Source organism: Pseudophryne corroboree, chromosome 6, assembly GCF_028390025.1.
Source record: "Pseudophryne corroboree isolate aPseCor3 chromosome 6, aPseCor3.hap2, whole genome shotgun sequence".
Classification (NCBI taxonomy): Eukaryota; Metazoa; Chordata; class Amphibia; order Anura; family Myobatrachidae; genus Pseudophryne; species Pseudophryne corroboree.
In genome coordinates this window covers 814639514-814654845 of record NC_086449.1, presented here as the reverse complement: position 1 = coordinate 814654845, position 15332 = coordinate 814639514, and the positions used below count along the sequence as shown (strand labels likewise).

The following is a 15332-nucleotide window of genomic DNA, read 5'->3' as shown; positions in this document are numbered from 1 at the left end:
GGTTTCTTGGACCCAAGGCAGCCGCGGATTATGTCTGCCCAACTCCGATGCCCCCAGGTCTTAATGGGAGACAAGGCGTAAACCGAGACGGGATGATAACAAGGGGACCTCTAACTAAACCAAACAGAGAGCTAGGGGCTACAAAGAGACCTAAAACGTATACGCGGCACAGCCGCCAGGATAAACAACAACAAAGGAAATGCTGTCCACACGCCGACACAATACTGTTGTGTACCGGCGGTGACAGCATATGCAGAACCCTGTGCAAAACACCAGTATCAAGTATAACTAAAGAATACAGCGGCCTAGGCCGACGGACGCGGCAAAGCCGCTACTCACGAAACCGGTACAAATACTGGCAAACGGACAGGAACCCCCAATGTAGCAGACACAGGCTCTCAGAACCGGAGGACAGGCAGAATCCCAAACGACAGGCCGGTGGACACCAAGAAGCCAGATACTCGATCAGGCACAGACAAAGCCACAGGACTTCTGGACAGGAACGCTTCAAGGCAGGACACAGGATCAGACACGGGATCAGACACGGGATCAAGGCTGGAAGCTGCTAGACAGAAGCTCAGAAACTGGACAGGAACTATCACCGGCGTCTGTGTAATGCACTGAGCCAGAATATAACAGGGAGCCCTAATTAATTATGTTGTGCAGCTGCCCTGTTGCACGACTCCAAACTGACAAGATGCAATTAACAGACAGGTGAGGCCAAACACATGGAAACAGGCTGCAATTACACAGACTCACCACCGGCAGCAAACAAGAGTCTTCTAAACCAGAGCAAAGGGAAATCCTGGCCTGCAAGAGAACTATAACATAAAATACATAAACGGAAAACAGGAATGAACCACTACCTGTGGTTCAGAACAGTAGCATCATGTTAGGGGAAAGTAGCATCATGTTTGGGGGAAGTAGCATCATGTTAGGGGAAAGTAACCTCATGTTAGGGGGAAGTAGCATCATGTTAGGGGAAATTAGCCTCATGTTAGGGGAAGTAGCATCATGTTAGGTGAAAGTAGCATCATGTTAGGGGAAATTAGCCTCACGTTAGGGGAAATTAGCCTCATGTTAGGGGAATGTAGCATCATGTTAGGGGAAGTAGCCTCATGTTAGGGGAAATTAGCCTCATGTTAGGGGAAAGTAGCATCATGTTAGGGTAAAGTAGCTCTATTTTAGGGGAAAGTAGCCTCATGTTAGGGGAAGTAGCATCATGTTAGGGGAAAGTAGCTCTATTTTAAGGGAAAGTAGCATCATGTTAGGGGAAAGTAGCCTCATGTTAGGGGGAAGTAGCTCTATTTTAGGGGAAAGTAGCATCATGTTAGGGGAAAGTAGCTCTATTTTAGGGGAAAGTAGCATCATGTTAGGGGAAAGTAGCCTCATGTTAGGGGGAAGTAGCATCATGTTAGGGGAAATTAGCCTCATGTTACGGGAAATTAGCCTCATGTCAGGGGAAGGTAGCATCATGTTAGGGGAAGTAGCCTCATGTTAGGGGAAATTAGCCTCATGTTAGGGGAAAGTAGCTCTATTTTAGGGGAAAGTAGCCTCATGTTAGTGGAAGTAGCATCATGTTACGGGAAAGTAGCTCTATTTTAGGGGAAAGTAGCATCATGTTAGGGGAAAGTAGCCTCATGTTAGGGGGAATTAGCTCTATTTTAGGGGAAAGTAGCATCATGTTAGGGGAAAGTAGGTCTATTTTAGGGGAAAGTAGCATCATGTTAGGGGAAAGTAGCCTCATGTTAGGGGGAAGTAGCATCATGTTAGGGGAAATTAGCCTCATGTTAGGGGAAAGTAGCATCATGTTAGGGGAAAGTAGCTCTATTTTAGGGGAAGTAGCATCATGTTAGGGGAAGTAGCCTCATGTTAGAGGAAAGTAGCATCATGTTAGAGGAAAGTAGCCTTATGTTATGGGGAAGTAGCATCATGTTAGGGGAAATTAGCCTCATGTTAGGGGAAAGTAGCATCATGTTAGGGGAAAGTAGCCTCATGTTAGGGGGAAGTAGCATCATGTTAGGGGAAATTAGCCTCATGTTAGGGGAAAGTAGCATCATGTTAGAGGAAAGTAGCCTCATGTTAGGGGGAAGTAGCATCATGTTAGGGGAAATTAGCCTCATGTTAGGGTAAAGTAGCATCATGTTAGGGGAAAGTAGCCTCATGTTAGGGGGAAGTAGCATCATGTTAGGGGAAATTAGCCTCATGTTAGGGGAAAGTAGCATCATGTTAGGCGAATGTATCATCATGTTTGGGGGAAGTAGCATCATGTTAGGGGAATGTAGCAGCATGTTAGGGCAGAGCCGGCCCTAGCCAATTTGATGCCCTAGGCAAAATTTTGTCTGGTGCCCCCTAGCTCCGCCGCTAGTTCTGCATCTGTACCTGCAACGCTCAGGTAGTGGGGCCCAACGGGGGGTTACCCTGTGGGCCAGTTCAACTCTGCACAATTCCACACAGTAATGACCATAATACATATAATTCCACACAGTAAAGGAACCTTACACATATGCCCCACATTAGTAATGCCCATAATACACATAATGCCACACAGTAATGCACCTTACACATATGCCCCACATTAGTAATGCCCATAATACACATATACTACCACAGATACTGCCACACTTGCTGGTTATACAAAAAGACCAGTATCAAACATGTAGAAACTGTCCATTCTCTTCACTATTCAGTGTGTTTGCTGGTGTCTGTTACTGCATGCCCTTTACTTTATACTGTGGGAGCTAAATGCTCTGCCCTCCAGTCTGATGTGTCCGAAAGTCATGCTGCACTGATGTTTCATATAGAAAAGCACAACGCAACTTACTGACCACGTTACAGTGCTGGGTGGCAGGGGAATTTTACGGCATGGACTGACTAGGAAATAAAGTGTGGGGAGAACATTGCCCATGTTATGTCCCTGCAGACACCTGGGAATTGCACAGGTATAAGGGACACAGGATAGCAGGGTCCCCCTCCCCCATGTGCACAAGCAGTATAGGTGATGTCAGGTTTCTGTGAAGCAGTCTTCCAAAATACACATGTGTTATAGAAGCCATCCAGTAATAACCTTATATAGTCAGTGAAAATGTCACAGGTTCAGGAATTGCATTTACTTGGCTTCTGCTGTCTGTCTGAGGTCTCACAAGTCAGGAGCATTCAAGCATGTCAGAGGAAGTTTAAGGCACAGTGTGCATTTTTTTTTACAAATGTAAACAGCAGTGTATACAAGTACTGATTGAATACATTTGGAAAGTAACAGTTAGTTTGCGGACTGTCCCTCCCAGCATGAGATACTGCAGGGACATGCTTGGATGCCCCTAGACATGCTTGGATGCCCTAGGCAAATGCCTAGCCTGCCTATAGCTAAGGCCGGCTCTGTGTTAGGGGAAAGTAGCATCATGTTAGGGGAAGTAGCCTCATGTTAGGGGAAATTAGCCTCATGTTAGGGGAAAGTAGCATTATGTTAGGGGAAAGTAGCTTTATTTTAGGAGAAAGTAGCCTCATGTTAGGGGAAGTAGCATCATGTTAGGGGAAAGTAGCTCTATTTTAGGGGAAAGTAGCATCATGTTAGGGGAAAGTAGCCATATGTTAGGGGGAAGTAGCATCATGTTAGGGGAAATTAGTCTCATGTTAGGGGAAAGTAGCATCATGTTAGGGGAAAGTAGCATCATCTTAGGGGAAAGTAGCCTCATGTTGGAGGAAAGTAGCCTCATGTTAGGGGAAAGTAGCATCATGTTAGAGGAAAGTAGCATCATGTTAGGGGAAAGTAGCATCATGTTAGGGGGAAGTAGCATCAGAATCAGTTCTCATCGGCGGGTCCCATCTTGCAGTCTAGCAGCAGCGGTGGCAGCACCATCACTTGTTGCAGCACAGGCTGAGCGGTACCAGGCGGGAGCTGTCCTGCCCCATCCCCTATTACCGGGTTTAGCAGGGCTCCTAGGACAGAGCCGATTAACTCTACAGCAACAGGTGCACTGCAGAGCTCAGTTAAAAGAGCAGCGGTCACAATTGGATCCTGCTGAATACCACACAAATGCTGCTGTACATGCAGGTGCCCCTTCAGGGCTTGGTGCCCGGAGGCAGGTGTCTCCATTGCCTCTGGGAGTTATGCACCTGATAACAGTATGAATCTTTAGGGCTGATTCTGAAGTGGGAGCAAAAACAACAAGCAAAGCATAATTGTATCTGGAACAATCCGTGTTGCAATACAAGGGGTGCAGATTAATTTGTTATGCTATTATGTTTGTCACCTTGCACGCCAGTCATTCCAGGCTATAATTGCAACGTCACTACAGTCTGACTTTGTTCTCTCTTGCAGCCGGGGGATGAATTCAACCCGAAAGATGAAAACGGGAAGGGCCTTTATCACAAGACGGATCTCTGCGCTACTTGGGAGGTGAGAGAATGAGGAAAGCTATGTGGACAGTGATGTTAGTAATGCAGTATCGGTGAGTGAATGGTTTAGTACCGCCGTACAGTTTGTCTGGCGGCTGATTTCTGTTGTTAAGTAGAACCCAATTTGGGATATACAGTTGCAAGAAAAAGTATGTGAACCCTTTGGAATTTCCTGGATTTGTGCATAAATTGGTCATAAAATGTGTTCTGATCTTAATCTAAGTCACAACAATAGACAAATACAGTCTGCTGAAACTAATACCACACAAACAACTATATGTTCTCATGTTTTTTTCTCTTACATCCTAGAGGATGCTGGTGTCCACTTCAGTACCATGGGGTATAGACGGGTACACCAGGAGCCATTGGCACTTTAAGAGTTTGAGAGTGTGGGCTGGCTCCTCCCTCTATGCCCCTCCTACCAGACTCAGTTTAGAAAATGTGCCCGGAGGAGCCGGTCACAGCTAGGGGAGCTCCATAGGAGTTTCTCTGTTTTTATTTTATTTAATAGAGTTTAGGCACAGGGAGGCTGCTGGCAACAACCTCCCTGCTTCATTGTACTAAGGGGGGGAGTAGTGTCCGCGCTGCGGGGTCTGAGCCACTATCTCCGCTGACAGGACACTGAGCTCCTGAGGGGAATTAACATTCCCCGCCACAGGGGATCGCTCACCCCAGCAGCATGCCGCCACCCTCTTATAGAGCCAGAAGGCTTCAGTGGCGAGTGAGTCACCAGTCTTGGCAAACGGGGAGCCGATGTGAAGATGGCGGCAACATGGTAGGCAGCGCGGTACTAACTGCGCTCCGGGGCTCAGCGGTACATTGTGCGGCACTGTGAGGGGTGCCCTGAGTCAGTGCCTACACCCTACACTGGTCAGAAACCTGTCAGGGACCCCGGATCACTGCCAGCAGATATTCCTCAGGCCAGTATAAACAACCATTGAGTGGGAAGCAGCGCCATGGAAGGGGGTAGAGCTTCTCAGAGCAGACCCAGCAGCGTTCAGCGCCATTTTTCCTGCCTGCAGAGACGCTGACAGGGAGAGCTGTTCCTCTTCATTACCTCCAGCTATCTTTTACGGTGCCAGGGGGTTGTAGAAGGGTGAGGGAGGCGGTGTATATACTGTGTAACCTATTAAGGTGCACAGTAAGCGCTGGATAGTGGTTTTCCTCTATCTAAAGCGCTGTGTGTGGGTTGGCTTCGATCTCTGTGGCTCTCTTGGCATTCTTGGGGGGAAACTCTGTCTGCTTTTTCCGTGTGTGTGTGTGTGTGTGTGTGTGTGTGTGTGTGTGTGTGTGTGTGTGTGTGTGTGTGTGTGTGTGGAGTGTTTGTTGTCCCCAACTGGCTGGCTATGTCTAGGGACTCTGTGTCATATGCTGCAGAGGATATGTCCTCTCAGGATGATCCCATTCCATGTAATCAGGATTGTACTGTTTTAGCACAGATTCCTGCTAAGGAACCTGAGTGGTTAGCCTCTCTTAAGGGTATTATCTCTCAGATTTCTACTAGGGTAGCACAAACTGAGATAGCAACTCAGGTTTTACAAAACTCTATGGCTGTATGGTCCGGTTCTGTTCCTCCAGGGCCCCCTAGCATACACTCTCAAAAACGTGCTATTTCCCAGATTATGCAAGGTGACACGGATACCGATTTTGACACGCCGGATGGTGAAGGGGATGTGCTGAGGGGAGCGGCATCTCTTGCAAAAGGGGTGCAGTTGATGATTGAAGCCATTAGAGATGTGTTGAATATTACTGACGCAACACCTGAGCAGGTTGAGGAGGCTTACTTCACAGATAAGTAAGCCTCGCTAACCTTCCCTGCGTCTAAAGAATTAAACGCTATATTTGAAAAATCCTGGGAAAACCTGGAGAAAAAATTCCAGATCCCCAGAAAGGTTCTGGTTGCCTTTCCCTTCCCTGAGGAGGATAGAAAGAAATGGGAAAACCCACCCATAGTTGACACATCTGTTTCCAGACTGTCTAAGAAGGTGGTTTTACCTGTCCCGGAATCTACAGCGTTAAAGGAACTGGCTGATCGCAAAATTGACACTGCGCTCAAATCCATATACACGGCTTCAGGGGCGATATTGCGACCTACTATTGCCTGTGCATGGATCTCTACAGCTATAGTAAAGTGTTCAGGCACATTACTTGGGGAATTGGATTCAATGGATAAAAGTGACGTTGAATTGTTTTTACGCAATATACAGGATTCTGCAGGATTTATGGTGGAATCCATGAAAGACCTGAGTTCGATGGCTGCAGGGATATCTTCCATGTCCGTCTCGGCTCGCAGAGGACTCTGGCTACGCCAATGGTCTGCCGACGCGGAATCCAGGAGAGGTGTGGAGAACCTACCCTACACAGGTCAGGCTCTATTTGGGGAAGCGTTGGATGCGAGGATTTCCACAGCAACTGCGGGGAAGTCAACTTTTCTTCCCTCAGCTACACCTGCTACGCAGAAACCTTTTTCTTCATTCCCATCACAGTCCTTTCGGACAGCCAAGCCTTCTAACACCTTCTTTAGAAGAGGTCGTGCAAAATCCAAAAAACCTGCTACTGCAGGTTCCCAAGACCAGAAGCCTGCTTCTCGTACATCAAAATCCATAGAATGACGGTGGACCGCACGGCCTGGAGGAAGGGCCGGTGGGGGCGAGGCTCAGACGGTTCAGCCTCGTGTGGGTGTCGTCCGGCCTGGACCCCTGGGTGCAGGATATTGTGTCACAGGGGTACAGGCTGGAGTTTCAAGAACTCCCACCTCACCGATTCTTCAAATCAGGCTTACCAGCTTTGCTGGCAGACAGGGCTATCCTATAGGACGCCATCCAAAAATTGGAGATGTCAGAGGTCATTTTCCCAGTTCCACCTCAGATGCAAAACAAGGGTTACTATTCGAAACTTTTTGTGGTTCCGAAACTGAATGGCTCGGTCAGGCCAATTTTGAATTTGAAAATGTTGAACCCCTTTCTGAGGGAGTTCAAATTCAAAATGGAGTCTTTGAGAGCGGTGATCGCAGGTCTGGAGGAGGGGGAGTTCCTGGTATCCCTGGATATCAAGGATGCGTAACTCCACATTCCAATTTGGCCGCCGCATCAGGGTTATCTCCGACTCCCACTGTTAGACTGTCACTATCAGTTCCAGGTACTGCCATTAGACCTCTCCACGGCACAGAGGGTGTTCACCAAAGTGATGGCAGAGATGATGGTTCTCCTCCGCAGACATAATTCCATACCTGGACGATCTGCCGATAAAGGCAGTGTCCAGGGAGAAGTTGTTGCAGTACATTACACTCACGACTCGACTGCTCAGGGATCATGGTTGGATCCTGAACCTTCCAAAGTCACACTTGGTACCAACAAGGAGATGGTCTTTCCTGGGAATGATCCTCGACACGAAAGTGCAGAGGGTGTTTCTACCGGTGGAGAAAGCGTTGGTGATACAATCAATGATCCGGGATGTCTTGAAGCCTGCCCTGGTATCGGTTCATCAGTGCATTCGCCTTCTGGGGAAGATGGTTGCCTCCTACGAGGCTCTTCCATACGGACGATTCCATGCTCGATCCTTCCAACTGGATCTCCTAGACCAGTGGTCTCCAACCTTAATTGGGTTGTGAGCTACTTTCGGAAAATAAAACCTCTGAAGGAGCTACCCCCTTCTCCCAATGTGTGTGCGTTCCTGCGAAAGTGGGTGTGGCCTCACAACTACAAGTAATGCCCCCCCCCACGTAGTGCCAGATGCACAAATAATGCCCCTCAGCAGGGCCAGATATTTAAACAATGCCTCACAGCAGTGCCAGATACACAAATAATGCCCCCAGCAGTGCCAGATACACAAATAATGCCCCCCAGCAGTGCCAGATACAATGTCCCCACCAGTGCCAGATACAATTCCCCCCGCAGTGCCATTTAAAATGCCCTCTGCAGCACCAGATAAAATGCCCCCCACCCCCACCCCCGCAGTGTCCGATACAGTGCCTCCAAACAGTGCTAACTCTTGCTGGCTTCTTCTACTGCCGCCGGTGCTGCTCCTCCAGTATGAGGGACGGAAGGCGAGGAAAGCGCTTCGTGCCTCTCCTGTGAAGTCCGGAGAGCGGCTACGGTGAGGGTGACAGAGTCTCCGGCGGCGGCGGGCATTTAAAATATGGTACCGGTAAGTGAGCCAATCAAAACTCGCGATCCGGCAGCCAATCAGGTGCCGCCACTGCCGGTCCACGAGCTCTGATTGGCTGACGGCCAGCATATTAAAAATGAAGGGAGGAGTGCGAGTGACTGCCTAAGCCCGTGTGCTCTGTGAGCTACCGAAAATACTACGGCGAGCTACCGTTAGCTCGCGAGCTACGGGTTAGAGATCACTGTCCTAGACAAATGCCCGGGATCTCATCTGCACATGCACCAGAAGATACGTCTCTCACCGAAGGCAAGGATATTGCTCCTCTGGTGGCTGCAAATGCCTCACCTTCTGGAGGGCCGCAGGTTCGGATTTCAGAACTGGATCCTTCTAACCACGGATGCAAGTCTCAGAGGTTGGGGAGCGGTCACCCAGGGGGAAACCTTCCAAGGAAGATGGTCAAACCTGGAAGCCATTCTTCCAATAAACATTCTGGAACTGAGAGTCGTGTACAACGGTCTTCTCCAAGCGGCACATCTTCTATAAGATCGGGCCATTCAAGTACAGTTGGACAATGTAACGGCGGTGTCCTACATAAACCGACAGGGAGGAACAAAAAGCAGAGCTGCAATGTCAGAGGTGACAAGAATCCTCCTCTGGGCGGAATGGCACGCGTTGGCACTGTCAGCGATCTTCCTTCCAGGAGTGGACAACTGGGAAGCGGACTTCCTCAGCAGACACGATCTCCATCCAGGAGAATGGGGCCTCCATCCGGAAGTATTCACAGAAGTGACCAGTTGTTGGGGCATGCCTCACGCAGACATGATGGCCTCGCGTCTCAACAAGAAACTTCGGAGGTACTGTTCCAGGTCGAGAGACCCACAAGCAGTGGCGGTGGATGCCCTGGTAACTCCGTGGGTATTCAAGTCAGTGCATGTGTTCCCTCCACTTCCACTCATTCCAAGAATTCTAAAACTCATAAAGAGGACAAGGGTTCAGACAATTCTCATTGCTCCGGACTGGCCAAGGCGAGCTTGGTACGCGGATCTTCCGGACTTACTGCTGGAGGATCCGAGGCCCCTTCCTCTTCGCGAGGATCTTTTGCAACAGGGGCCGTTCGCTTATCAAGACTTACCGCGGCTACGTTTGACGGCATGGCGGTTGAACGCCAGATCTTAGCCTGAAAGGGTATTCCGAGCAATGTTATTCCTACTCTGTTACAGGCTAGGAAAGGGGTGACGTCTAAGCATTACCATCGCATTTGGGAAAAATATGTGTCTTGGTGTGAATCCAAGAAATTTCCCACAGTGCAGATTTCAACTTGGACGGTTTCTCCTCTTCCTGCAAGCAGGTGTGGATATGGGCCTGTGTTTGGGATACATGACGGTTAAAATTTCGGCTTTATCCATTTTCTTCCAGAAACAATTGGCTTGCCTCCCTGAGGTTCAGACCCTTTTGAAAGGGGTTCTGCACATCCAGCCTCCCTTTGTGGCATCAACGACACCTTGGGATCTTAACGTGGTGTTGCATTTCCTGCAATCGGATTGGTTTGAGCCTTTACAGGAAGCTGAGGTCAAGTTTCTCACATAGAAGGCTGTCACTTTGTTGGCCTTAGCCTCTGCTCGACGTGTGTCATAATTGGGGGCTTTGTCTTGTAAAAACCCTACTTAATCTTCCATGAAGATAGAGCTGAGCTCAGGACGCATTAGCAGTTCCTTCCAAAGGTTGTGTCGGCTTTCCATATCAACCAACCTATTGTGGTGCCAGTGGCTACTGACTCCTCAGTTCCATCAAAGTCCTTGGATGTTGTGAGGGCTTTGAAGATCTATGTGAAGAGGACGGCTCGTCACATAAAATCGGACTCTCTGTTTGTCCTGTATGACCCCAAGAAAATGGGGTGTCCTGCTTCTAAGCAGACAATTTTTCGCTGGATCAGTTTCACTATCCAGCATGCATATTCTACGGCAGGATTGCTGTGTCCGAAATCAGTTAAGGTCCACTCTACTCGTAAGATAGGTTCTTCCTGGGCAGATGCCCGGGGTGTCTCGGCTTTGCAGCTTTGCCGAGCGGCTACTTGGTCTGGGTCGAACACGTTTGCTAAGTTTTCCAAGTTCGATACTTTGGCCTCTGCGGACCTACAGTTTGGTCAAGCAGTTCTGCAGGAGCCTCCGCGCTCTCCCTCCCGATCTGGGAACTTTGGTACATCCCCATGGTACTGAAGTGGACCCCAGCATCCTCTAGGACGTAAGAGAAAATAGGATTTTAACTACTTACCGGTAAATCTTTTTCTCGTAGTCCGTAGAGGATGCTGGGCGCCCACCCAGCACTTCGTTTTCCTGCAGGGGTTATCTGGTTCAGTACAACTTTGTTCTTAGTTAAGTACTGTATTTGTTACTTGGTAAGTAATGTTTCAGCGGTTGCTGAGTTTCAGGCTAGTTAGCTTGGTTTGCCTTGTATGTGTGAGCTGGTGTGAATCTCACCACTATCTGTGTATCATCCATCTCTCGAAGATGTCCGTCTCCTCGGGCACAGTTTCTAGACTGAGTCTAGTAGGGGGGGCATAGAGGGAGGAGCCAGCCCACACTCTCAAACTCTTAAAGTGCCAATGGCTCCTGGTGGACCCGTCTATACCCCATGGTACTGAAGTGGACCCCAGCATCCTCTACGGACTATGAGAAAAGGATTTACCGGTAGGTAGTTAAAATCCTATTATTGAACACACCATGTGAACATTCACAGTGCAGGGTGGACAAAGTATGTGAACCCCTAGGCTAATTACTTCTCCAAGAGCTAATTTGAGTCAGGAGTCAGCCAACCTGGAGTCCAATCAATGAGACGAGATTGGAGGTGTTGGTTAAAGCTGCCCCGCCCTATAAAAACACACACCAGTTTTGAGTTTGCAATTCTCAAGGAGCATTGCCTGATGTGAACCATGCCTCGCAGAAAAGAGCTCTCAGAAGACCTATGATTAAGAATTGTTGACTTGCATAAAGCTGGAAAGGGTTACAAAAGTATCCCTAAAAGCCATGATTTTCATCAGTCCATGGGAAGACAAATTGTCTATAAATGGAGAAAGTTCAGCACTGTTGCTACTCTCCCTAGGAGTGGGCATCCTGTAAAGATGACTGCAAGAGCACAGCGCAGAATGCTCAATGAGGCGAAGAAGAATCCTAGAGTGTCAGCTAAAGACTTACAGAAATCTCTGGCACATGCTAACATCTCTGTTGACGAATCTACCATACGTAAAACACTGAACAAGAGTGGAGTTCATGGGAGGATACCACTGAGGAAGCCACTGCTGTCCAAAAAAAAACATTGCTGCACGTTTGAAGTTTGCAAAAGAGCACCTGAATGCTCCACAGCACTACTGGCAAATTATTCTGTGGACAGATGAAACCAAAGTTGAGTTGTTTGGAAGCAACACACAACACTATGGGGGTAATTCCAAGTTGATCGCAGCAGAATTTTTTATAGCAATTGGGCAAAACCATGTGCACTGTAGGGGAGGCAGATATAACATGTGCAGAGAGAGTTAGGTTTGGGTGGGTTATATTGTTTCTGTGCAGGGTAAATACTGGCTGCTTTATTTTTACACTGCAATTTAGATTGCAGATTGAACACACCCCATCCAAATCTAACTCTCTCTGCACATGTTATATCTGCCTCCCCTGCAGTGCACATGGTTTTGCCCAATTGCTAACAAAAATCCTGCTGCGATCAACTTGGAATTACCCCCTTAGTGTGGAGAATAAAAGGGACAGCACACCAACATCAAAACCTCATCCCAACTGTGAAGTATGGTGGAGGGGGCATCATGGTTTGGGGCTGCTTTGCTGCCTCAGGGCCTGGAGATTGCTATCATCGACGTAAAAATGAATTCCCAAGTTTATCAAGACATTTTGCAGGAGAACTTAAGGCCATCTGTCCACCAGTTGAAGCTCAACAGAAGATGGGTGATGCAACAGGACAACGACCCAAAGCACAGAAGTAGATCAACAACAGAATGGCTTCAACTGAAGAAAATACGCCTTCTGGAGTGGCCCAGTCAGAGTCCTGACCTCAACCCGATTGAGATGCTGTGGCATGACCTCAAGAGAGCGATTCATACCAGACTACCCAAGAATATTGCTGAACTGAAACAGTTTTGTAAAGAGAAATGGTCCAAAATTTCCCCTGACCGTTGTGCAGGTCTGATATGCAACTATAGGAAACGTTTGGTTGATGTTATTGCTGCCAAAGGAGGATCAACCAGTTGTGGAATCCAAGGGTTCACAGACTTTGTCCACCCTGCACTGTGAATGTTTACATGGTGTGTTCAATAAAAACATGAGAACATATAATTGTTTGTGTGGTATTAGTTTCGGGTGTAGTATGGTATGCCGGCGGTCGGGCTCCCGGCGACCAGCATACCGGCGCCGGGAGCCCGGCCACCAGCATACCGACAGTGTGGCGAGCGCAAATTAGCCCCTTGCGGGCTCGCTGCGCTCGCCACGCTATTTTATTCTCCCTCCAGGGGGGGCGTGGTATACTGTGCGCCGGGATCCCGACAGCCGGCATACTGAAGACCACCCTTAGTTTCAGCAGACTGTGTTTGTCTATTGTTGTGACTTAGATGAAGATCAGAACACATTTTATGACCAATTTATGCACAAATCCAGGAAATTCCAAAGGGTTCACATACTTTTCTTGCAACTTAACCTAGTTTTGCTGCTGGAATATCATTTGATTGGTCAGTCTGATACTCGGCTAAGGCCCGTCCGAAAGTGTGATGACGGCTTTGGAGGTTTTTTCCGCCCTCTGGAATGGCAGGCGTGCCGCAGTCTGTACATTGTAATTAGTCCTGCTTTCACATGACCGGTTTGCTATTGACAGGCCTATGAATAACCATTAGTACATAGACCATGATGTAATGAGTAGCGCAGGGCGGAAACGTTTTGGCCGGTAAGGGTTGGTAAAGACGTGTCTTTCTGAACTGTAGGCTTTGGAGGAATGTAAGGACGCCGGCCTGGTGAAATCTTTGGGGGTCTCCAATTTCAACCGCCGGCAGCTGGAACTGATTCTGAACAAGCCTGGACTGAAACACAAGCCCACCAGCAACCAGGTGAGACCATGGTGAAATCACTATGGGGACCTATATAGTCATTATACCTTACTATGGACACGTTACACAGACAGAAACACTCGTTAAGTAACGGCCTATTCAGTAGTGTTCTTTGTATTCAGCAAACCCGAAAATTTTCTCAGCGTGCTGGAACTGACTCCATCTTCGTATGGCGTTACTTTCCGATGACTCATTTGTACCTATTAGAAGGGGTTTTGGGGTACAAAGAGGGATCCAAACGGATCCCTCCTCCTCCAGCGGCCCTCTCTGAGCGCATGTGTGAACTCGGCACGCACACCTATGCTGCCTATCAGTGTGAGCGATAAGAATCGCGGTACGGCTGCTTTTCGCAGCACATGTGCCGGAACCGGAGCAATACTGAATTACCTGACTAAAATATTCAGCCCTGCAGCATGTGGCAGATAATATACTTAATTAGCAGGGGACTATTATAATAAATATGATCCTATTGTGAGCTAAGGAAAAAAAGGCGTGCCTTGGACAGATCACTGCAAAGGGGGGAAATTCATCTATTTATCTACCTGATGCTGGTTGTAATATGATGTATTTGGCGTGAAAGCGGCTACCTGAAGCCGTGACATCCACTCAACCTCACATAGGAGGCATGGAAAGGTCCAGTAAGAAAATTGGTTGTAATCATTCACAGATTAAGGGGGCAATGTATCAAATGACGGAGAAAGTTAAAATGAAGAGAGATAAGGTACCAAGCAATCAGCTCCTAACTGTCATTTTGGTTTGAGAAAAGACAGAAGCTGATTGGTTGGTACTTTCTCTCTCCACTTTATCTCTCTCCAGGCTTTGATACATTTCCCCCTAAAGCAGCAATTCCACATTGATGTATATTTTTATTTGTTAATTACCAAGTTCAATACCTTTTTCTCTTACGTCCTAGAGGATGCTGGGGACTCCGTAAGGACCATGGGGTATAGACGGGCTCCGCAGGAGACATGGGCACTATAAAGAACTTTTAGTATGGGTGTGCACTGGCTCCTCCCTCTATGCCCCTCCTCCAGACCTCAGTTAGTTCCTGTGCCCAGAGGAGACTGGGTGCATTACAGGGAGCTCTCCTGAGCTTTCTGTTTAAAATAATTTTGTTAGGTTTTTTATTTTCAGGGAGCACTGCTGGCAACAGGCTCCCTGCATCGTGGGACTGAGGAGAGAGAAGCAGACCTACTTAAATGATAGGCCCTGCTTCTTAGGCTACTGGACACCATTAGCTCCAGAGGGAGTCGGTACACAGGTCTCACCCTGGGGTTCGTCCCGGAGCCGCGCCGCCGTCCTCCTCGCAGAGCCGGAAGATAGAAGCCGGGTGAGTATGAGAAGAAAAGAAGACTTCAAGGCGGCAGAAGACTTCAGATCTTCCATTGCTCCCACACAACACACACATGGCACAGATTGGTGCAGGGGGGGGGGGGGGCGCCCTAGGCGGTATCCGTTCACATGGTCGACCATGTTATGGTCGACAGTCATTAGGTCGACCACTATTGGTCGACATAGACATGGTCAACATGGACACATGGTCGACACATGGAAATGGTCGACACATGAAAAGGTCGACATGAGTTTTTTAACTTTTTTCTACCAAGAAAAGTTAAAAAACTCATGTCGACCTTTTCATGTGTCGACCATGTGTCCATGTTGACCATGTCAATGTCGACCAATAGTGGTTGACCTAATGACTGTCGACCATCACATGGTCGACCATTCATAC

At 48.2% G+C, this 15332-nt stretch overlaps 1 protein-coding gene across 1 annotated transcript in view; it reads left to right on the top strand.

Moving 5' to 3' along the window:
• Window positions 1–4312: 4312 nt before the first annotated feature.
• Window positions 4313–15332, top strand: part of LOC134934702 (aldo-keto reductase family 1 member D1-like) — a gene marked incomplete at its 5' end in the record, with an annotated part of 53327 nt that continues 42307 nt past the window's right edge. The window contains 2 exons of the mRNA XM_063930073.1: window positions 4313–4396; window positions 13478–13600. Of these exons, the coding sequence (XP_063786143.1) occupies window positions 4313–4396; window positions 13478–13600 (207 nt within the window). The remainder of the gene's footprint in view (window positions 4397–13477; window positions 13601–15332) is intronic.